The following is a 23,715-nucleotide window of genomic DNA, read 5'->3' as shown; positions in this document are numbered from 1 at the left end:
ATCCCTCTTTGCGCTGGCCAATGAGAGAGAGGGAGTGGTTGAGGGGGCGGGTTGTTAGAGACAGCAGCCAGTAGCATGACTGCCGCGATGTCATCGGTCTTCAAGCACCCGGCCCTGAAATCGTATCCACAAATGGAACAATAATAGCCTACTTTGACATTATTGTCTATGTCTGCGTGTGATGTCAGTTTTACACACGTTTTCATGCGATCCACATGTAGCCTAGGTTTTTTTTTAGAACAGCTATAATAAGGGTGCCAATCAGTGAGTCAGCCAGTAAATGACAGCAACCATTCAATTCGGCATGAGTAATGGGGGAGCGGCACAATTCATATGGTCTCTTATTGCCAACTTCCTGTGATCATATTACAAACTGTGTTTACCGCTAATTCGTAGACTACTTGAGTTATAATATTGTCCCAGCGAGCCCAACTAGGCTGAAGTGAGATGAAAGTACTCATCACAGTAATCATTTCATCTATCATTGATTTTTTGTTGTTGCAATAACCCGTAAACCCTTAAAATATCGCAGTATATCAAATCAAATTAAAGCACATTAGTACAGACAAATTATAAACTATACTGTTCTATCCGTTAATACCCGACCCGAACTGACCTAAACATATTACCTTGGCCTTGGATGATGCTTTGTGGAGGAACGTTATGTATGGGGATATCGGTCATGAAAGGATCTCTTCGTCTTCTATATGAATGAACCTTCCTTCCTTCTGAACCAAATGTCTTGGCTTCTAATGCCAGAATCCTGACCTGCACTGTCACCTGGTGGTTGAAAATAAGAACGGCTTAATTGTTGGTAATATAAACCCAGGGGCTCTACCTTCACCGACAGAACACTTGTCGACCCCTGGTTGTTTTTCCAAACATTGTGTGGTGCGAGTGTATGTGCGTGTGTGTGTGTGTGTGTGTGTGTTTGTGTGTTTTATAGTACTAGTAATAGTGCACGCATATTTAAAACAATTTCAAACGGTCACAGTAAAAATAAATGTTTAGAGCACAATTACAAAATAAAATTTGTTTCAAACGAAGTGTCGATGTCTTGTACGGTAAAAAAAAAAAATGTATAAAGTACATCGACCACCATACAAAAAATACAATTCGAAAAGTCGAATCTGCAGAACAACTCAATGTATAAAAAATACTTTTGATCTGTCCGTTATTTAAATTAAGTAGCATGTTTGTTAACTGCCTTCGTTTGTGACAGCTGTTAGTCCAGGACTTTCTCTGGACTATGCCTCCATGGTTTTCAAATTCTTCACCTTTATCATGCCTCACATATATCAAAAGTCAAACGATTACTATTATTTAAAATTACACACGCCATTTGCCTGCCTCTGTCGGAAGGAAGTACAGTATGTTGTTGATGCTGTCAATACATCTGTAATCCCTGTATCAACCTCTAGAAAGCAGCACAGCCTCAGCATGGGGAAAGTTAGACTAGGTAGTCTTTTGGGAATGACTGAGAGAGGGAGGGAGAGAAAGCAGGAGGGCTGTGGGAGGGTGTGTGTGCTGGGGTGTGTGTGAGGGGGGGTGGGTGGGCTAGTGTGTGCTGGGGTGTGTGAGGGGGGGTGGGTGGGTGGGCTAGTGTGTGCTGGGGTGTGTGTGAGGGGGGGGGGTGGTAGAAGAGTGTGTGCGTGAGGGGGGGTGGGAGAGTGTGTGTGTGCTGGGGTGTGTGTGAGGGAGGGTGTGTTTGTTGGGTTGCATGGGGAGAGAATAATCATGTTGAGTTAAAATAATTTAGTGTGTGGCGGGTGGGGGGGTTGTATCGGAAGCATAGGCATAGAGAATAAAAGCAGAGTGTTGAGTTGGGAGAATGGGAGTGGGATGAGAAAACAGGGATATCAGAGAGGAGGATGAATTTGGGATGAGGAGGGAATTTCGATGAAAGATGAAAGCCAAAGCAAAACTGTCTGTTCGGTCCCACTTCAATCATTATTTAAACCGTTTTAGGAAGAGAGACGGTGTGTGAGTGTATGTTTGAGAGGGAGAGACAGACAGAGAGAGAAAGAGAGAGCTTTGATTTAGGATCTCTCCTCCCTCTTTGCATTTACACAAGACTGTTGGAGAGAGACAGACAGAGAGAGAGACAAAAAGAAAGGGAGAGAGCAAGTAAAAGAGAAAGGAAGAGAAAGGGAGTGAGAGAAAGTGAGAGGGAGGGAGAAAGAGATAGGGAGAGAGTGAGAGAGAGAGAAAGAGAGAGAGAGAGATCAGAAATGACAGTACGGAGAGAGGGGGAGTGAACAAACCCGTGGAGTATCTGAGAGACGGCATAGGGAGGAAGAATACATAAGAGAGAGGGACGCTGTGGAGACTTGGGGAGTTCCAGAAGAGAGAGAGAGACTTGAGGACGAGCGATCAGATAAGCCCACCAGGACCAGTCTGCTTTATTGGACTACATTTCTCCCTGCTCTCTTAGAAAACCCACAGACACACACACCTGAACCCACAGACCGATCTACTCCAGCACAGGTGAGAGCAAGTGTGCGTCTACTCTGCACTTGCTCCCTTTGCGAAGTGTGTGCGCGCAGTAATCCGGAGCTGGAAGTGTCGGAGAGCGTGTGTTCAGAGAAGACCATGAGTCGGCTGGGGACTGTGCTACTGCTGCTGCTGGCTCACATGGACTCCACCCTGACGGGGGCATGGAGAGCCTACCAGCCCAGGCTCCAGTTCACACACTCAGGTAAGAGAGCTCCGGTCCACTGGGCAACTGGGTCCCGGGCAACTGGGTCTCGCTCTCTCACTGTCTTATCCTCAAGTCTCTCTCTCTCTCTCTCTCTCTCTCTCTCTCTCTCTCTCTCTCTCTCTCTCTCTCTCACTCTCTCTCTCTCTCTCCCCTCCCCCCTTCTTTCCTCATGTCTCTCTCCCTTTTCCCTCTCTCCACCTCATCCCAGTCTCCATACTTATCTCTTCTTTCTTTCTTTCTTTCTCTCTCTTCTCGTCCCTCTCCTCCTCTCTTTCTTTCGGCGAGTCTCTCTCTCCCACACATGGACACCCCACTCCATTCAATCTCTCTCCCTGTGTCTCCTCCTGTCTGCATGGCGTGCTTCTGTTTTGATGTCTCTCTTCGTGTCCTCGATATCGTTTTCTTGTATTCTTCTGTCTTGTTTGCCTCCACGGAGGACAGGAAGCTGCAGAACCCAAACTCCACGACACAGAGAGAGACAGGTTCTGTTAGAGATGCAGGCACATGATAAAATGGTTCCAGGTCGTCTGTGAAGATGTGCGATTTCATGTCAGAATGAGAAAAGGGATTCCTACTGAGCTTGATAACTGTACTGTAATATACTTTTCTACTGCATCACTACTCCTCCGCTACTACTAAGTACTCCCCTCCCAGCCATTCTCTACAGGACCGACCCAGATTAAGACTGCGGTTCAAGTCCTAGACAAGGGAAACATGCTGATGGAGATTGTCTGTGGAAAGGGATCCTCCGTCTGAGTCCAGGATTATCTGTCGGGGGGTTGGGGGCGGGGGGGGGGGGAGGGGGGGGAGGAGGGGAGGAGGGGGGGTGGACCAGACTCTTTCAGATGGAGTCTGCATGGGTGTTATCATAATAACAGACTGCACCCACGCCAGCCAAGCCTCCCCTAATGAGATTCAGCGAAAACACAAATGCCGCTTGGGCTGAGAGCGCAGAGCGACGAACGTGACCTAGAAATTACAAAAGGCAGATTCTGGAGAGGCGGGAAGTCAACAGCGCCAGGCTGGAGCTCTCGGGTGGGAAACGTGCGGCGGCACCTCTCACTCCGTAGAGTCATCTTTGTGTGAAGGTGAAGATGAGGGCGGGGGAGGAAGGGTGGAGGCGGGGGGGGGAGGCTACCTGCCGCTAATGCAGTCAGCTCTGGTGCTCCGCTCCCTCTGCGCCTGGAGGTGTGGTGAGCTCCGACGGAGGCGTCTCGTGCGAGTTCGATAGATGTTTCACAGTCTGGTCTCGGATAGATATCTCAGTCTGGTCTCTGATAGATGTCTCAGTCTGGTCTCTGATAGATGTCTCAGTCTGGTCTCGGATAGATGTTTCACAGTGTGGTCTCGCATCTGGGTTGGCTTTTGAACAGCGGCGTTAGATGTGCGCTGCGTTGGTAAGTCACCTCACGTGGGAGCTCCACAGGAGGCCGGCTTCTACTCTTTCCTCCGTAGAGGGAGACGACTTCTCCTAGATCAGACCCTGGGGAACCACAGAGGTGGGGGTCCATTGATGTTTTCCCTAGGAGCTGATCCAGGATCACATTTCAGTGTTTTGTGTTAAGAGGAACTTTGTTTTGTGTTAAGACGTGTGGGTCGTAACTCTCTCTTTTTTGGGGGATCTCTCTTTTTCTCGACCCAGCTCCCTCTCTCTCTCCCCAGCTCACCTAAATGTCCACTCACACACAGCTTTTGTGCATGCATGTCATTCATAGACATGCAAAGACCACACACCGGACAAGCACACACACACACACACTTATTTCTAATGGCTCCATTATCCCAGTCATTTGGAGAATGGGGACCCTGATTTCCCCAAATGATAAATGACAGCTGCAGATTGGACCAGGGCCCCCCCACACACAAAAGGCACATTTTCCTCTGGATTAGGTGAAATGTATAGCGGCATGTACCAAGGACTAATGAACCAATCAGGGACGATAAGCCATGTGAAATTAGTGGAGGAAGGCACACACACACATCCATAAACACACACACACACATCCAGAGACACACACATGCATTGGCACACACCTGCGCACATGCACATGTGCAATGGGGGGGACTGGATCTGAGCTGAACAACGTTGAGACCCAAATCCCACCTGCTCGTCTCGTGACCCGGAGAGAAAGAGGCCCTGGTGTGAGGGAAACTGGGGGAGACTGGGGGAGACTGAGGGAGACTGGGGGAGACTGGGGGAGACTGAGGGAGACTGGAGAGGTTGGGGGAGGACTGGGGGAGACTGGAGAGGTTGGGGGAGGACTGAGGGAAACTGGGGGAGACTGAGGGAGACTGGGGGAGACTGGGGGAGACGGAGGGAGACTGGAGGAGACTGAGGGAGACTGGGGCAGATGGAGGGAGACTGGGGGAGACTGGGGGAGACTGAGGGAGACTGGGGGAGACTGAGGGAGACTGAGGGAGACTGAGGGAGACTGGAGAGGTTGGGGGAGGACTGGGGGAGACTGGAGAGGTTGGGGGAGGACTGAGGGAAACTGGGGGAGACTGAGAGAGACTGGGGGAGACTGGGGGAGACTGAGGGAGACTGGAGAGGTTGGGGGAGGACTGAGGGAAACTGGAGAGGTTGGGGGAGGACTGAGGGAAACTGGGGGAGACTGAGAGAGACTGGGGGAGACTGAGAGAGACTGGGGGAGACTGGGGGAGACTGGAGAGGTTGGGTGGGGGGGACTGGGGGAAAGTGGGGGAAGGACTGGGTAGGACTAGGGGAGGACTGGGGAGGTTGAGTGTAGGTTTGGTGGAGACTTGGGGGAGACTGCGGGGAGACTGGGGGGAGGACTGGGGGAGGACTGGGGAGGTTGAGGGAATGGGGGGCCTCATGCCGGCCCTGCCTCATGGCTGCCCCAGGCTACCTGTCTACCTATGATGAATAATCATACCCTGGGAGGTGAAAGGTCAACATGTCCAAGTGTGCCTGAATGATTGCTGATAAAAGCCAGACAGTGTGTATATATACAAATATGTGATTGTGTGTGTGTGCGTATGTGTGTGTGTGTATTTTTGGGTGTGTACATACTTCACAGGCATCTCCAGGCCTCCCATGCTAATTACAACAATAATTGGTGAAGTGATAACCCCATTTCCACAGGAAATATGCCCCGGTTTCCATGTGTCTCCGGTGGCGCAACCACCAAAGTCTTCCCCTTGGGAACATTGCACCAGACAGATCAGCTCCTGGGCCCAGCCAGACAAACACAGATGCAGATGCAGACACAAAGGCACACACATGGACCCTCACACACACATTCACAATCATATGAGCTCTCCCACACGCACACTCTCACATGTGACTCACACACGTGCACACTTGTAGTGGGACAACCCCACTACAAGTGTGAGAGTGTAATATCCTGAACGATCCCTCTTATCACATTGTTGATCAAGAGATCGATCAAAGGCCTAAAACAATTTCTGATAAGGGGACTGCCTCCCACAGGTTTTCACACACACACACACACACACACACACACACACACACACACACACACACAAACACACGCACACACACACACACTGCGTGTGTGTCCTGATAGAGGAATGTTCTTAGCTGTATCACACGCCACACATTTGCTGTAATCACATCAAGCACATCAGCAGCTCCCATGACTCAGGTAATCTAATGTCCACTGGCCCTGCTTCCCTGAGGCCTAAAAATACACACAGACAGACAGACTGACACGCACGCGCACGCGCACACACACCACCCACAAGCATGAACACACACACAAACGCCCTAGCTAGCCGCTCTTTTTCTCCTTTCCTCTCTGTCGTATATCTGCTCTCGCCCACCCAGTCTCAGATGACTGCTTGCTAGTGGGGTTAGTGAGAGCTGCTGATGAGGGGAGGCGTGGCGGTGAGCCGGCATGGGGAGTCACAGCTAAGCTCCTTCTCTTTTGATTCGGGACGACAGGGTCAAGGGTCAATTGAGAGGGGGCCGCGGATCATGCCCCCTATTGACCTCTCTGTCACCTTGAGCTCGTGTAGGCGCTGTTGCACACTGCAAGCCTAACGAACTCCGACAGACTCGAACCCGGGCTAGACTGTACGCCATCGGAGATTAGAAGGGACGACGCAGAGATGAGGACGCACTGAGGCATGAGCATCGACTTCCTTCCCAACTTCCTAACCCTCGCGAATGGACAAGCCAACAAACCAAGGAACGTGTATGGGTATATCCTCCAGACTGTTTCTAGAAACACAGCCCGTGCTGTGTGTGAGTGTACAGTTCTGGAGGGTATGTTTACATCAGCTGACACGCTGGGACACCTCTCATAGGCAGACCTCTGTCCTGTGATGAACGATGGCGCCACTAACAGCTACCAGAGCTATATGCAGCACACTACAAGTCAGCTGAAAATGCAAAGACATTACAGTGTACTCTGTCTCTTCAAGACACACACACACTCACACACACACACACATATACATATTATTATTTATATTTCATACAACAAATATATATGGTATGTGTGTAATTGCTAAACAGTTGCTGTAAGATGTGTCTTTCAATATTTTCTGGTTCAAGGGAGTAACACAGACAGGTGAAATACTACTTCAGTTAATTCCACAGACGGTTGTGTGTGTCTGTGTGTCTGTGTCTGTGAGCGTGTGAGAGTGAGTGAGTGTGTGCGCATGTGTGTGTGTGTGTGTGTGTGTGAGTGAGTGTGTGGGTGTATGTGTGTGTGAGTGATTGTGTGTGTGTGGGGACAGGGTGGTCAGGGGGGCTGGGGGAGAGACAGACCAGGAGTCTTCCCCATGGCATCGTAGTGAACAGACTGTTGTCACGGCAACTGCCCCAGAGGAAGGGTGGGGTGGGTGCAGCTGGTGTATGGTGGAAAGTGGCAGGAATGTGTGTGTGTGCGATATTTAGGACATGTGTTGTGTTGTTACAGGCATGCCAACAGCTAAGTGTTTGTGCCAGTTTGACAGCAGTCGCACTCAGCCCTCCTCAAGCTTTCCTCAACCAAATGACTCAAAGCAGCGAGCTTATTCCGGAACTGTCATACCTAACGCCGTCTTCCTTTACTGTCACGGAACACGAGCTCGCTGTCCTTCTCCGCGTCCCAGAATCGCTCCATCTCAGTGGACAAACTTCCTGTCCTCAAGCTGTCAGTCTCTCACCCCATCCCAGCTGGCTCTGTGTCCGTCATGCCTCATTTAACTGTCACCTGGTCACCCTACCTGTCCAGATCTCCCTGTGTTATCACATCCTGTCTGGTTACACAACTCATCTCACTACCATGGTTGCCTAGTCCCATGAGCATGCGCCAGATACGATCAATACATTTGAGTGAGCGGCAGGCACGTTGGGAAAAAGTGATTGCTTATCTGTCCATCTGTCTGACTTTGTGACTGTCTGTTTTGGATGTTTTGAACTCTTAACCCTACAGTTCACTGCAGTTCATTGGCGGCGATTCAATCTAACATGAACTTGCAACATGCCATGATAGTCATTTTTTTCTTCCCTGTCCCTGTGCTACAGAGCTGGTCCAGAATGGTCGACTGCTGACTCTGCCCCTGGTGGCTGGAGACCTGCACTCCCTGCTGCCGGATGAAGATGGCCGCCGCCTCTATGTGGCCATGAAGGACAACCTGCTGTCCACCAGCCTGGATGACATCACACAGAACCCTCGCAAGGTACACGGACATTTACATTTACATTTAGTCATTTAGCAGACGCTCTTATCCAGAGCGACTTACAGTAAGTACAGGGACATTCCCCTGAGGCAAGTAGGGTGAAGTGCCTTGCCCAAGGACACAACGTCAGTTGGCATGACCGGGAATCGAACTGGCAACCTTCGGATTACTAGCCCGATTCCCTCACCGCTCAGCCATCTCGGACAACACACACTTCTGATGGACCACGGACAGAGGGACAGACACAAGCACCCACACACACACAAACCTAAGGCAGACCTTGGCAGAAATAGCTTCAGCCAAGACGGTTTCATTCGAAGGTCGCCCTTGTTCTCACTTCCCTCAGGCAGGTAGACATGCAGGGAGGGAGGGAGGGAGGAAGGGGGGAGGGAAGGAGCCAAAGGGGAAGGCAGGTTGTTAGAGGGAGAGGTGGGAGACCGGGTGAGTGTGTGACTGACTGTAACTGTGCTTCGTCTAATGAGGCAGTCTTCTGATCAGCCAAGCCCTCCAGCATTCCTCCAGCATGACTCCCTATGAACCACATCACACACACGCACATCCACACACACACACACACACACACACACACACACACACACGCACACACACGCACACACACGCACGCACACACACACACACACACACACACGCATACGCACACACACACATGCCCACACACATACAGGCACATCCACACAGACACAGGCACCCAGACACACACGCTCACAAACACACACTCACACGCAATCCACAACCAGACACTCATCGAGCCATAAACACACACCACAGGGTCACAAACACACACCTTCACATGAAACCAACAGCGATGCCCGTCGCTCAGCTTCATTCGCTTCTTTGGGACCGTTTTCTCCTGCTTCCTAATCCTCCTCGAACGGCCAGCCAAGGTCTCTGTCCTTGACTGTCTAGTGGACGTCACAGCAGAATTAGTGTCTGCCCATCTCCATGGCCCTTTGTCCCTGTGACAGAGCAGAGAAATCACTTCACTGGTGCTTCTGTGTGAGATGACATCCAAGAAACGCCATCAGTCACAGATGGGGGGGTTTATGTAAGCTGGTATATCTGCAGGGTGCACGCAGACACACACACACACACACACACGCAGACACACACACACACGAGCACACGCATATACTTCCTCCCACCCCTACCCTGGTATTTGGTGATAAGAAAAAGGTCTTTATCTTATCTTATTATCTCTGTTACGGCCTCTAAATGACTAACCCAGTGGACATGCTGTGTTGATTAGTCATGTCGTGGTAGCAAACTCATACTGGTCATGTAAACAGCTATTTTCACCCGCTTTCTTTTTCTCACTCCCTCTCTCTCTCTTTCTCTCTTTCTCTCCCTCCCTCCCTCCCTCCCTCTCTCTCTCAGCTCTACTGGCCCGCCAGTTCAGAGCGTGTTGAAGAGTGTCTGATGGCTGGGAAGGATCGGGAGGTAAGACCCAACACGCACACACACACATACACACACAATATCTGATGTGTTTTGGTGCTTCATGTGAACTCCCTCTCTCATTCACAGTAGTGTAAGTCTAGCGTCTACAGAACAGGACACATTTCTAGTGTCCTAACTTTTAGTGTCTTCCACAGTTGGAGTGTCCTAACTTCTAGTCTCTTCCACAGTTGGAGGGTCCTAACTTCTAGTGTCTTCCACAGTTGGAGGGTCCTAACTTCTAGTGTCTTCCACAGTTGGAGTGTGCTAACTTTCTGCGAGTGCTGCAGCCCTACAACCAGACCCACCTGTATGTGTGTGGCACTGGAGCCTTCAACCCTCGCTGTGCCTTCATCCCCACCAGCCTCTTCCTCACGGTAAACACACCCCAACACCAGCCGTTAGGGCCCCTCTGCCCACACACACACATCCCACCCACACTCCCTCTCCCTGGGAGCGCCCCTCCACCTCCCAGCCCGACCAGCATCAACACCTCTATCCTGCTGCAGATCTGCATCAGCAGCTTTCCCTCTATATCTCCGCTCCACCCCCCTCTCCCCCTCCCTCTCCTATCACTCTTTTCTCTCAGGCCCAACATGCTCTGCTGTCCACCGCCTCGCCCCCCACGCCCCCATCGCCCCCCTCAACCCCATCTCTCCCATCTCCAGCATCGGCCTGTCTGTCTTTTTGTGTGTCTTTCTCTGTCTGTCTGTCAGTCTGGCCGCCTGCCTGTCTACCTGCCTGCCTGTCCCCCACACAACCCCATTGCCCCCCTCACACCCCTCTCATCCATCTCCAGCATAGGTCTGCCTGCCTGCCTGCCTGCCTGCCTGCCTGCCTGCCTGCCTGCCTGCCTGCCTGCCTGCCTGCCTGCCTGCCTGCCTGCCTGCCTGCCTGCCTGCCTGCCTGCCTGCCTGTCTGTCTGTCTGTCTGTCTGTCTGTCTGTCTGCCCCTATAACAGGCCAATCAGGAGCAGACGTGTGCTGTGTCTGCCCTCATGCCCCTACACCTGCCTGGCCTATCTGTCTCCTGGGTCCACATGGTTTACATGGTTTAGGTTTAGACCCACATGTCTGCCTGACGCAATCTTAGCTAAACTCCCTGTTCCACTCCTCACCTCACCTCTGCTCTCCTCTTTCTCTCTCTCATGCTTCCTTCTCTCCGTCTACCGTTGATACCCTGTGCATGGGACCTCGTCTCAAGTTTTCCTCCAGCCATTTTCCCCCTTTACACCCCCTTCTGCGTGTCTGTTCATGGGCGGTGTGCATCTGTCTGGCTGTCTGTGTGTGAGTGAGAGGTTTGTGGTGTGCGAGCCTGTGTGTGTGTGTGTGTGTGTGTGTGCCTGTATGTGTGTGCGTGTGTGCATGTGTGTGTGTGCCTGTGTGCATGTGTGTGTGTGTGTGTGTGTGTGTGTGTGTGTGTGGAGCTCCCATAAGCCCATGAAAGGGTCTCAGTTGGCTGAGCAGGGACACGAGGGGACATGGTGCTGTGAGCAGACAGCTCAGCAGGCCTCTCTCAGATTGTAGTTCACACATATTTAACCCCCCCACTTTGGGGGATTAACCCCTCTGTCTGGGTGGGGTGGGGGGGGGGGTCACAGACTAGTGTATGTGTGTGTGAGTGCGTGTGTATATGAGTTTGAGTGTTAACTACGAGTTTGACTGAATTTCTCCCTGCAGTCTGATCGGCAAACGTTGTCGTCTGGACAGACAGAGAGTGGCAAGGGGAAATGTCCCTACGACCCACACCAGAGAGCTGCCTCTGCAATTGTTGGTAAGATGACAAGAGTGTGTGTGTGTGCGCGCGCGCGCGTGTGTGTGTAGTGTTCCTCGGGGTGTTACAGCGTGAGGTTTCGTTGTGTGTTTCAGATGGAGAGCTGTACGCCGGGATATCGTCAGACTTCATGAGTCGAGACTCGGCCTTCTTCCGCAGCCTGGGCTCTCGCCACGTCATCCGCACCGAGCAGTACGACTCCACCTGGCTGCAGGGTGGGGAACTGCACCTCCCACCACCTCCACCGCATCCCTCCAACGGACCATGAGACACCATGAAACCTCGGCAACAAAGTCTCTCTCTAACGCCCTCGCTCTTTCTTCTCTCTTCCCCACCCTTTTGTGTCTCTCTCCACCTCTCTTACTCGTGCGCATTTCTCTTTGTTCTTTCCTGCTCCACCTGTTTTCCCTCTCTCCTTATCGGTCTGTGGCTCACTGCAGATGCCCAGTTTGTGGCGGTGGCCCCCATGTCAGAGACAGATAACCCCGAGGACGATAAGGTCTACGTGTTCTTCACTGAGCGCGCTCAGGAGGCAGAGGGGGCTGCTGGGAAGGTGCTGTACTCCAGAGTGGCGCGTGTCTGCAAGGTGAGCAGCTCTACGTGCCTGGCCTCGGGTATACTCACTGCTGCGGGCCTGTTTGTGTGTGTGTGTGTGGCCGTCACTTGCGCTTACGTAAATTGTGCTCATGCATGTGTGTATGCGTGTTTCTGTATGTCCTGTACACATGGGGTTGTTTATGTTTGTGCTATCGCTGTCTACTGGATAGTTTGTTACATCTGCATGTGCTGTTCCAATCTCTGATGAATGATAATACTTCTGTGTGTGTATGTGTGTGTGTGTGTGTATGTGTGTGTGTGTGTGTGTCCAGAACGACATTGGGGGCCAGCGGAGCCTGGTGAACAAATGGAGCACATTCCAGAAGGCCCGCATGGTCTGCTCCATCCCTGGGCCTGACGGCATCCACACACACTTCCACCAGCTACGTGAGTGTTCCCCACCTCCCCTATACACACACACACACACACAGCTCCCACCCCCAGTTGATGGACCCTCAGTTTGAGCCCAGAGCAGCAGTGTTTTGACTGGTTGGATTAAAGCTCTGAGGAAGAGTCTCTCTCCAGTCGAGGATGACGGAGGTACTGATGTACAGTACATGTATACACACGTGTATGGATGTTGTGGGCTGCAGCTGCATGCTGATGTTCCACAGTTCAGAGTCTGCTTCTTGGAGGAGTGGATGTGCTCTCATACATGTGTTAATATCAGGCGTCGTCTGGTCTGTCTGAGAACAGACTCACACTGGCCAACAGAACGTCTGGAGAGTGTGTGTGTGTGTGTGTATGATCACGTCGCTACGGTAACTTGAACCCTCCCTGTGGTGGTGGTGGTTCTTCACCGTTACCACGGTGACCAGCCAACCCGTCCCTCGGCCCTCTCCGGCTCTGGGCTCCAGGCCTGGTCGCTGTAGCAACCAGCAGGGCTGAAGATTCTATTAGAGGTGCATCAAAGAACTGTCCTTCGCCTCTGTGTGTGTGGGAGTGTGTGTGTATTTTGTGTGTTTGGCCAGACTTATTATTATTTAAAAAGAGAAGGATGATTAGGATATAAAGGATAGCATTCTGTTTTGTTTGTTTGTGTGTGTGTTTGTTATCAGAATCTGAATCAGAATTGAGTTTAATCGCCAAGTAAGTCGTCACAAACAAGGAATTTATGTATGGTATTTGTGTGTGTGAGTATACATACTTGTGCTTGTGTGTGTGTGACTGAATAATATGTGTGTAAAGTATATGTGTGTGTGTGTGTGTGTATGTATGGTATGTGTGCGTGTGTTTATGGTATGTGTGTGTGTAGGTATGGTATGTGTGTGTGTGTTTATGGTATGTGTGTGTGCCTCAGCAACCCCAGCAGCAGGCTGTGGAGGAGTCAGGCTGTTTATCCTGCTGTAGGGGTTCTGTTTACACAGACAGCAGTGATAAGAGACCGGTCCCTGTCTCTGTCTCCTGCTCAACCAGACCCGATCCCATCTCACACTGATACACCACGGCCCATATCACCTGCCGTGATAACTGGGAATACGTAAGCAAACACACACACACCTCGCCATGAGGAACATAAACATCAGCCTGTCCTGGCTGCCGGTTTGGTGTTTACGCCACGCTCTGTTGGCTGGAAACACTACGACTCCCATGAGCGCCTGAGTGAGGGTCTTCAGCCGTGGCCGACTGGTCAGCTGTCCTGTCTGACCCCCTGTGGTGCCTCCATGGGCCCAACACTGCGAACATGCATACAGGAAGGGTGCGAGTTCCGAAGATTCCGATGAAGCCTGTCTAGCACGGCAACACTCATATGCACACGCATGCATACACACACACACACACACACACACACACACACACACACACACACACACACACACACACCCCCCGCTCTGTCTCTGTCAAAGGGTCAGGGTTCTCAGACTAGATAAGCCTGGCTGTGATAAGCCTGGTTCCTCAGGTTAATATGTGGCATCTCAGTGTGTTATCATCAATTGTAGCAGGTTTGACATGGCTGGAATAGTTCGACTGTCCCCAATGAAACAGGAAGTCGTGTGTCGGAACTCTCTGGAATGTGCCTTCATCCTCAAGGTGTGGAGCAGAGCGGCACACAGTCAGAGAGCCCGTCTGCTGCTTTGTCTGAGGTCTGCGAGGAGTTCACGTGTGTCTGTGTGTGAGCGTGTGTGTGTCTGTGTGTGAGCGTGTGTGGGTGTGTTGCTGGGTGGTAGAAGAAAAGTGAGATGGTACCCACATCCCGACTGTTTTTGGAAGGAGGAGTGTACTGGGGGCTGGGGGGGAGAGAAGGATAGGGGCTGAGGCTGGGGAGGGAGGGAGGGAGGGAGTGAGGGAGGGAAAAGGAGAGGGGGGGGTGCGGGCCAGACAATGATATCTCTCCACAGGCAGAAACATTCCTTTGTTCAGTAGAACCGACACAACTGGAGCCCTCAGCAGGAGAGGATGGCAGGAGACAGACAAAGAAATAAAAAGAGGAAACGCCGGCTGGTGACAGTTGAGGACAAACAGACTCGTTAAGTGAATAAAAAAACGAACCGGGGGTTTAAAAAGAAGAAGATTGGTGATTGTCGTGGGAACGGAGAGATGGAGAAAGGGATGAACGCGTGTGCAGATAAGAGACAAATAGGGAGGGCGTGTGAGTCTCCTGGGGTCAGTCTCAAACCTCTGGTGGAGTTTCGTCTCCTTGTCTCCTCTGCATGCCCCAAAGATGGAGGCTGTTTCCTGTAGTGTGCGTCCTCATCTCACTCATCATGCTGCCTTTAAAAAGAGAAGAAAAGGAGTGAGAAGAAGATGTTTTCAAAACAGAAGAGAAAGAGAACAACAGAGAGTTGCGGAAAATCTGCTCAGCATGGTATAATTTACCCATACTCCTCTGCTCTGCCCCGAGGGGATTGGCTGTGCTCTGCAGCGCCAGTGTGTGTGTGTGTGATGAGATTAGATTCCCAGCAGGCAGATCCCATCGAGGCCACCTGAAGCAGTGGGAGTGAGAGGAATGTGAGAACCTGATATGCTTCAGAGTCCTGCACCACAACAACACCACTGAACGTGTGTGTGTATGTGTGTGTGTGTGTGTGTGTCGGGAGGAGGTGGTCTGGGGGCCTGGTAGAGAGACAGACCAGGAGTCTTCCCCACGGCAGCGCACCTGTGTGTGTCCATGTGTTCCTCGAGGGGACAAAAGAAAGAGGCCGGCAGCAGTTGGGGATGGAGAGAGAGAGGGAGGGAGGGAAGGAGATATAGAGAGTAGGGAGGGAGGGAGGGAGGGAGGGAGGGAGGGAGGGAGGGAGGGAGGGAGGGAGGGAGGGAGGGAGGGAGGGAGGGAGGGAGGGAGGGAGGGAGGGAGGGAGGGAGGATACGAGCCAGTAGGGGAGATAGATAATTGAGAAAGGTAGAAAGGGGGGAGTGATGGAGGAGGCTGAGAAGAGTTTCTAGGTCTCTCTCTCTCACAGACACACACACACACACATACACACAGAGGCAGATAGGACTACCTATGCTTCATTAGGCTGGACCACTCAGACATGCTTCCACAGAAAACACCATCAGTCATACATTTACTGGTTGTACCCTTGCCATAAAATGTATTTTAACTATCACTCTCCCTTTCTCCCTCTCCCTTTCTCTCTCTCTCTCTCTCTCTCTCTCTCTCTCTCTCTCTCTCTCTCTCTCTCTTCTCTCTCTCTCTCTCTCTCTCTCTCTCTCTCTCTCTCTCTCTCTCTAGAGGACATCTTCATCTTGCAGGGGAAAGACCAGAAGAACCCTCTGATCTATGGCCTCTTCACCACCTCCAGGTAGAACCTCCATCCACACACACCATCCACACACACACACAAACATACATACTGTACATTGTGTTGATATTGGGTGTGTCTGCCCCTTAAGTGAGGTCTAAATGGCCAGAACATGGCTTTGTCTTCCAGAAAGTTCTATGGTTAACAACAGTCTTTTATACATGCCTTTCTGGCTTTTCACCAGCAACTTGAATGATTCATGCTGTGTGCAGAAGAGAGAGTGCTGAATGCAGTTATGTTGTGTGTGTGTGTGTGTGTGTGTGTGTGTCTGTCTGGTTGCATGTTTTACTGTCTTCGTGTGTACATATGTGCGTGCATGCTTGTGTGTTTGTTTGTGTGTCTGTGGGTGTATATGAAAGGGAGGGTGTGTGTGGGTATGTGTGGAATCGGAGAGGCTGAGTTCATATTTTCCCTAACGTGACACCCAGATCAATCAAAACATTCATTATAACCGTGTTCAAACCTGTGCCACATTGAAACAGGGAGAGAAGGAGAGAGACATAGAAAGAGACAGAGAAAGACAGAGAAAGACAGAGAAAGACAGAGAAAGATAGAGAAAGACAGAGAAAGACAGACAAAGACAGAGAGAGGCAGACAGAGGGCACTATCTTGCACCCAGCGCAATTGACTTTGTCAACGACGCAAGTATCATTCCTAGTTTGCATTCGACGCAAAGCGGACTTTTCCCTCCACAGACGCGCGTCGGTAAATTTAAATTAGGGAATGACCTTGCGCTCCCGGGGGCGGTTCAGCGAAAAAAGTAGGCGTGTTCCGGCGCAAACGTTCACTGGTGCTATTTTGCAGTTTCCGAAAAACAATTCCGCCACAGACTAGGAAAAACGTAGTCTAAAGTCAATGGCGCATTAATCAGATGCTATTTTAAGGGCGCAAGCTTGGCCCGTGCGCACTGCTGGCGAGGCCAGGGTCTTCTTCCTGCGAAGCTACGTTACATAGTTTTGATTTATTGTATGGCTGTGTTACATTTATTTCATGTTGTTGATTAAAAAGATTTTCATAAGAAATCTCTATGTATGTGAACTTGATTTGTAACAATTGTGGCAATTTCCTCCCACGCCTGTTTAACCGAAGCTAATTTGGGTGGGTTTCTTCTCCCATCCCAATCAGATTCAGAATTCGGTTTATTCGCCATGTAGCCTGTTACACAAACACGGAATTTACTGTGGCAGGAAGGTTCAAACAATAAACATATACGGGTCTTAAATTAAGTTTAAAAAAGTACAATGGTTAAACTCATTCTAAGAACTAAACAATTAAAAAATATAACAATTTAAAAAATGAAATATATTTAAAAATAAGAATAAGAATTTGAATGAGCAGCATGAGTGGGCAACTTAGTGCAATGACAAAACTGCTCTGTCTTTCCTATACAATGTCACTTCTCTATCTTTTACGGCCCTGACGAGAACATCGGTCTCCTCGGCTGTGAACCGCTCCTGGCATGCGCCTGGCAAATCCGCCGTTGTAATAGCAATCCGCCATGGAACAAGCGCGCCTGCTCTTAAAGGGAATGTGAGATGACGCTCTGATTGGTTTATTGCACGTTACGCCCAAACCAAACCCATTAGTGATGCAGCTACTTCGGACCAACCCATTTTAGATTTGCGCCAGGCGCAAAGTCATTTATTCCGCCGGTATAATAGCAACAGCGCCGGAGTCCCACCCTCAAAGTTACTTGCGCTTTGCGTTTTGTTACTTGCTTTCAGATCGTTAAAATAGGGCCCAGAGAGAGAGAGAGAGAGAGAGAGAGAGAGAGAGAGAGAGAGAGAGAGAGAGAGAGAGAGAGAGAGAGAGAGAGAGAGAGAGAGAGAGAGAGAGAGAGAGAGAGAGAGAGAGAGAGAGAGAGAGAGAGAGAGAGAGAGACAAAGACAAAGACAGAGTGATGATCTGGTTTGAACCAAGTCAGTACAATGGTGGAAACAGTGACAAACTGTACCCTCTTGATATAACCGCCCATCCTTCTGGCGTTACAGTACAGGCGCTGTCCAAACAGTAACAACTTTCAGACAGACAGACATTGAGTGAAACAAATGATTTTCCTTTCTGAGACCTTAAAGTGACGCGTTGCTTGAAGTGGTTGTCCTACCAAGCCATCCAGTCTGAACTGGACCTCTCTCCTCAGCGATGTTCTGAATGGCTCTGCGGTGTGTGTGTACCGCATGCAAGATGTGGTGCGCGCCTTCAAAGGAAGCTTCTACCACAAGGAGGGGCCACAGTACAAGTGGGCAGAGTTCACCGGCAAAGTGCCATACCCACGACCTGGCACTGTGAGTCCATCCCCGCCTCTCTCTCCTCTCCTCCTCTACCTGCTCTCCTTCCTCTCCTCCTCCCTCGCTTTCCACTCTTCTTCTCCTCTTTGACCTCCTCCTCCAACGCGTCCTCCTCGTGCTTCTCTCCTTATGACATTGGAGCCCATTTTTATTCTCTCTCTTTCTCCAATAACCCTCCACCTCTCCATCCCTCTCTCTCGCTCCCTCTCTCTCGTCCCCCTCCCTCCCGACCTCAGTGTCCTAGCAGCACCTACGGTAGCTACCACTCCACTCGGGAGTACCCTGATGATGTCATCTTCTTCAGCCGCACCCACCCCCTGCTGCAGGAGGCCGTGCTGCCCCTGGGGGGGCGCCCCCTGCTGGTGCGGGTGGGGGTGCACTATAAGTTCAGTAGGCTGCTGGTGGACCGAGTGGAGGCTGTGGATGGACAGTACGATGTCCTATTCATCGGCACAGGTGGGTGTGTGTGTGTGTGGGGGGGGGGGGGGGGGGGGGGGGGGGTATCCTGCCTGCCTGCCTGCTCCATGCTAACCTGCAGGTGTGTGCTGCGTGTTCCAGACAGTGGCCTGGTGCTGAAGTCCATCCATCTGCCCATAGAGCAGGGCCCCACCCAGGAGGTCACCCTGGAACAGCTGCAGGTCTTTCAGGTACTCGCTGCTGACTGGCTGGCTGGCAGGCTGACTGGTTGCATGGCTGGCTGGCAGGCTGTTTGGCTCGTCAGCTTGTTGGTTGACTGGCTGGCTGGCTGACTCAAAAAGTGGAGGCACAATGAATGGATGTTGGATATTTATGTTTTGATGACTGTTTTGCTGGCTGGCTTGTTGGCTGGTTGGGTTGCTCTCCTCCATGCTAACATCTCTCTTCTTCCTACAGCACAAGTCACCGGTGACTGCTATGACCCTGTCTAAGAAAAAGGTAAGATCACAAACACAGACACGCACACACATACGTAATATTCATTACTCTTTCATTTTCTCACCGTATATCTCCAAGGACAGCTTCATTACTTGTTTCTATGGTAACCACAGAGTGCTAAAGACGTGCTGACACCTAGGTTGTGAAAACATAAACATGTCGTGAATATGCAAACACACACAGGCTCGCACACCACACACACTCACCATCGCGCTCTGTGGTGGCACCGACATCAATTCTATACCACAAATGGTTACATGCTCTTTTCTCTGTCTAATGATGTTTCTGGCGTTATTTTGTTTTTATATTTCTGTAACTCTGTGTACGTGTGTGTGTGTGTGTGTGAGCAGCAGTGGCTGTTTGTGGGTTCAGCAGAGGGTGTGGCCCAGCTTGCTCTGTTCCAGTGTGAGCTGTACGGCCAGGCCTGTGCAGAGTGCTGCCTGGCCAGGGACCCATACTGCACCTGGGACGGACACGCCTGCAGCCCATTCATGCCCGTTGCACGCAGGTGGGACAACACACACACACCACTAGAGGATCATACACACCTACAGCTACACACACACACACACACACACACACACACACACACACACACACACACACCACTAGAGGATCATACACACCTACAGCTACACACACACACCACTAGAAGATCATACACATCTACAGCTACACACACACCACACACTACATGAGAAGCATACACACCTACAGCCACACACACACACCACACGACCAAAGAACCTACAGCAACACTTATGTGCATGTGTGTTTATGTGTGCGTGTGTGTGTGTGTGTGCAGGAGGAACGCCCGTCAGGTTGGAGAGGATCAAAACCCTTTGACCCAGTGTGTCCGACAAGGGGGTGTGTACAGATTGCCATCATTACACAAACACAGTATTATAGTATTATACAGAATTATACTGATAATTATATAGTATCATCAGTACATCAGTATTGTCATGTATACAGTACACATTGCAGTATACATTACATGACTCAGTATAATGATATTCACATTGACACAGTGCTATAATTATACACACATGGACACCTGGTTATCATTAGAATGGGGGGTGGTGGTGCTGATGGGACTGTGTCTCTGCTCCAGCTGGCCTGCAGGTGAAGGCTGAGCAGAGGAGGATGGTGGTTGCCGAGGGTAACAGCACGTACCTGGAGTGCCTCCCCAAGTCCAAGCATGCAGTTGTCACCTGGTTCAAGGAGCCTGGAGAGAACAGCCCAGAGCTGCAGCAGGTGAGCCTGTCTGCCTGCCTGCCTGCCTGTCTGTCTGTATTTCTGTCTGTCTACCTTACTGTCTGTCTGTCTCTCTTCTGAACCCCATTCCCCCCATCTTTTCTTTAGGTGGTGTCAGGTGATCTGCTGGTGGTCGTGGATCGAGGCATTTTGATTCGCCGAGCTGAGCCCAGTCACTCGGGAGTGTACCACTGTCAGCTGGAGGAACACGGCTTCCACTGGACCGCCGTCACCGTGAGGCTGTCTGTCTGGAGCACCGCCCCCCGCACCGCCACTTCCTGGTCCCTCACCAATCCCAGCACGGGGTCTCCCCCAGGCTCCGCCCAGCCCTGGTACCAGGATGTGATGGCGCTGATCCACCCCAGCAGCATGGAGCAGCACTGCCTGTCGCTAGGTTACCGTCGTCCACGCCACCGTCACCCCAACCGCGAGCACAGCCCGGACGCGGATCCCCAGAAGGGGGAGGGGCCCAGAGGAGAGAGGCATAAGCATGGAGGAAGAGGAGGAGGAGGAAGAGGGAGGAAAAGCAGGAGCAAGCCACAGCAGAGGTCACCTCGGAGTGCGTAGATGCAACACTCTCATCATCACCATCACCCTCACTCTGCAGGAAACTCCGGAATCCCAATCTATCAAGACGAGCATTCACAACAGCACATGTATGTAAATATTTACAGGGCACACACACACACACACATGCAGAGAGAGGAAACGGAGGGAGCTCTGTACATAGGACTGACCGGCGGGCTAGACACCGCCGATAAACAAACTTGTCGATGTGAACACTGATGACGGAGCGCTGCATGTCGGATGAAGGAAGCATGTCGCTGAGTCATGGACCTGAGGAGAGGCTGGAGGGTGCTGGAGAGGCCAAGAGACGGGCCTGCCATGTACAGGGGGGCTGAGGCTTCGATGAGGGTAGCTGACAAACGAAAGCACGGGTGTTTTCCCACGGACACTGATAAGACTGACTTGTTTAGAGTTGTACAGTTGTAAGAGCCTGCCTGTTGAAGCAAACTCAAGCGCACTGGCCGGAGGAGAGACAGAGAAGGGGTGGAAAGGACTCAGGCATGCAAGAGAAGGAGACTGCGTACAGTGTCCTCAGGGCACAAGCGTGACTTGTTTGCAAGGTGACGGAAAAAAAAGGACCAAAAAAAAGAAAAACACTTTTCCCCATATTTAACGCTGTTAGTCATATTTATTTCTTAATTGGGGGACAATGTGTCGTTTCAGTCGTTGCATGAGGTCAGTGTGTTTGGTGGAGGTTAACTCTGAGGTGTTCCTTGAGCTCTGAGCCCAGACTTGACTTTTCACAACTAAGAGGCTCCTTTGATTCTGGGTGTGTTTGACATTAGTGGAGGACAGGAACATTCAGATGAGAGGGCACAGGCTGTATCTCTGCCAAACAGGGCTGCAGCAAAGCATAGATTGAGCTACGGCACTTTATCAAGTTGTCGAAAAATAAACTTTGGTTTGGAGTTCAAGTTCTGAGGCAGCTGTGGAGTCTGGAAGGATGCCCTGAGAGAAAAAAGAAAATCTAGCCGTTTGGGCCACATGAAAGGGGCAACCAGTACTGAGCTCGTTCCTGGTGTATGTGTGTGCTTGTGTGTTGGCGTGCATGTGTGTGTGTGCATGTGTGCGTGAGTCCTTGTATGTGTGTGTGTATGTGTGTGTTTGTATATATATGTGTGCGTGTATATGTGTGTGTCCATGTGTGCTTGCGTCCGTATATACGTGTGTGCGAGTGTAAGTGTGTTTGTGAGTGCTTACACTATGTGTGTAGATGTGTGTGTATGTGTGTGTGTGGGTGTGTGTGTGTGTGTGTGTACGTGTGTACGTGTGTATGTGCATGTGTGTATGTGTGAGTAAGCGAGGTCCCAACCACCACCATATGTATGACGGAACTCATAAAGGATCTTTTATGATGAGACATTTAATGTTTATTTTTTACTCAAAGACATCTGTGGATACTTGCCTCCTTCATTATGCACTAGCATACAACATAACTACTTCATGTTGTACTATACAGTAATGTTTCTCTCCCTATCCTTCTTTCATGTGACTTTCCAAAATAAAGATATTTGCTTGATGTCTGCTCATTCCAGGAGGCATGCAGTGTAAATACAGAAGGCTGCTTTCGTGACTGTGTTACTTCATCTCCCTCTATATCATATAAAACTTGTCCATTCTATGTACATACCCACACACAGTAAAGCAGTCACACACACACACAAGATTATAATTTATACCATCCCAACTCCTACCACTGACTCTACCCATAACATCCCAGAAAGCAATGCACAGCAATACAAAGCATTCTCAATTCAATGTGACAGGAAAACCGCAAATGCTGACGTGAAACTAAACAATATCTATCTGAATCACAGTAGCAGGATTTCCCATTAGAGTCTGGGGCTGGAAACAAAACGGCCGCAAATTAAAAGTTCATCAGTGTAGCAGCAAGGCCTTAGGCAGGATGGAGCTTGGGCATGCCTGGAAGGTTCTGGATCTCTCAGAGTTCAGTTGTGGCCGAACCCCCCACCACAGCCACTCACACACACACATACTCACACACACTGATCATATCTGGAGCCTGCTAGACATATTTCCTCTGGGGGCTAGATACAGAGGACAGGGTAACATACAGTAACAGGGCTCTGTGTCACCATGGCAACCCGGTCTCAACCGTTTCTCCATAGCTGATGAGTCATCATGGCGCCAGTTTCAAATCTCTGATGAGTCGGGTTCTATATCATCATGTGGCAGCACAAAAAAACTCTCAAATTCCTTTTTTTTCCACGGATACAGAGCGAAACAAATTAGTAGACAATAAACACTGCAGGCTCAGTTTGTGACCACGAGAGAGTGTATTATGGGATGGTGCACAATGAGTAAACAAAGAGTTATTGTGTGACATGAAGTGATCTCAGATAGTAAATCCTTAGCCCCCGAAATCTTAGAGGATGTTGTATCACAACATTCTCTTTCCCTAATTCTCTCCAAATACATACTTTCTTGATTCCTTCTCTGGGAAATCACAGAAGATCACAGAACATCCAGTCGTGGCCGGATCATAATAAACGTGAGGGAAAGAGGAAAGAGGAAGGAAGGAAGCAAGGACGGAAGGAAGGAATGAAAGAAGGAAGGAAGGAAGGGGAATAATCTCAAAAACATCGCCCAGTACACGACAGACACTAGGCCTAGTCACATGTTGATATGAAGGGTTCCTGAAGATGACTGTACCTCCATTCTAGAGCATGGCAAGACTGTGAGTGAGAGGGACATGGACCATGGGTGTGGCACTCACCACACAGTCACACTCTTACATCCATGTGGC

General features: G+C 50.5%; 1 protein-coding gene across 2 annotated transcripts; it reads left to right on the top strand.

Moving 5' to 3' along the window:
- Positions 1–2,247: 2,247 nt before the first annotated feature.
- On the top strand, positions 2,248–22,501 carry sema3h (sema domain, immunoglobulin domain (Ig), short basic domain, secreted, (semaphorin) 3H). Of its 2 annotated transcripts, none has more exons than XM_067240271.1 (17): positions 2,248–2,698; positions 8,199–8,353; positions 9,749–9,811; positions 10,066–10,185; positions 11,488–11,581; positions 11,677–11,796; positions 12,022–12,167; positions 12,451–12,565; positions 15,852–15,921; positions 18,062–18,206; positions 18,446–18,665; positions 18,768–18,856; positions 19,083–19,124; positions 19,478–19,632; positions 19,930–19,991; positions 20,239–20,381; positions 20,490–22,501. In XM_067240271.1, the coding sequence occupies exons 1-17, from the start codon at positions 2,593–2,595 to the stop codon at positions 20,946–20,948; spliced, it is 2,304 nt and encodes a 767-aa protein (XP_067096372.1). In that variant the 5' UTR covers positions 2,248–2,592; the 3' UTR covers positions 20,949–22,501. The 2 variants fall into 2 exon arrangements, with proteins under 2 accessions (XP_067096372.1, XP_067096370.1); XM_067240269.1 differs by having other exon boundaries at positions 19,475–19,632.
- Positions 22,502–23,715: the final 1,214 nt, after the last annotated feature.

Source organism: Osmerus mordax, chromosome 7 (assembly GCF_038355195.1).
Source record: "Osmerus mordax isolate fOsmMor3 chromosome 7, fOsmMor3.pri, whole genome shotgun sequence".
NCBI classification, from domain to species: domain Eukaryota; kingdom Metazoa; phylum Chordata; class Actinopteri; order Osmeriformes; family Osmeridae; genus Osmerus; species Osmerus mordax.
This window is presented reverse-complemented; position numbering and strand designations above follow the sequence as displayed.

Coding starts and splice junctions, on each gene's coding strand:
- sema3h (XM_067240269.1), top strand. CDS start 2,593: ATGAGTCGGCTGGGGACTGTGCTACTGCTGCTGCTGGCTCACATGGAC. Junction 10,186..11,487: donor CCACCAGCCTCTTCCTCACG/GTAAACACACCC, acceptor TTCTCCCTGCAG/TCTGATCGGCAAACGTTGTC. Junction 12,566..15,851: donor CACACACTTCCACCAGCTAC/GTGAGTGTTCCC, acceptor CTCTCTCTCTAG/AGGACATCTTCATCTTGCAG.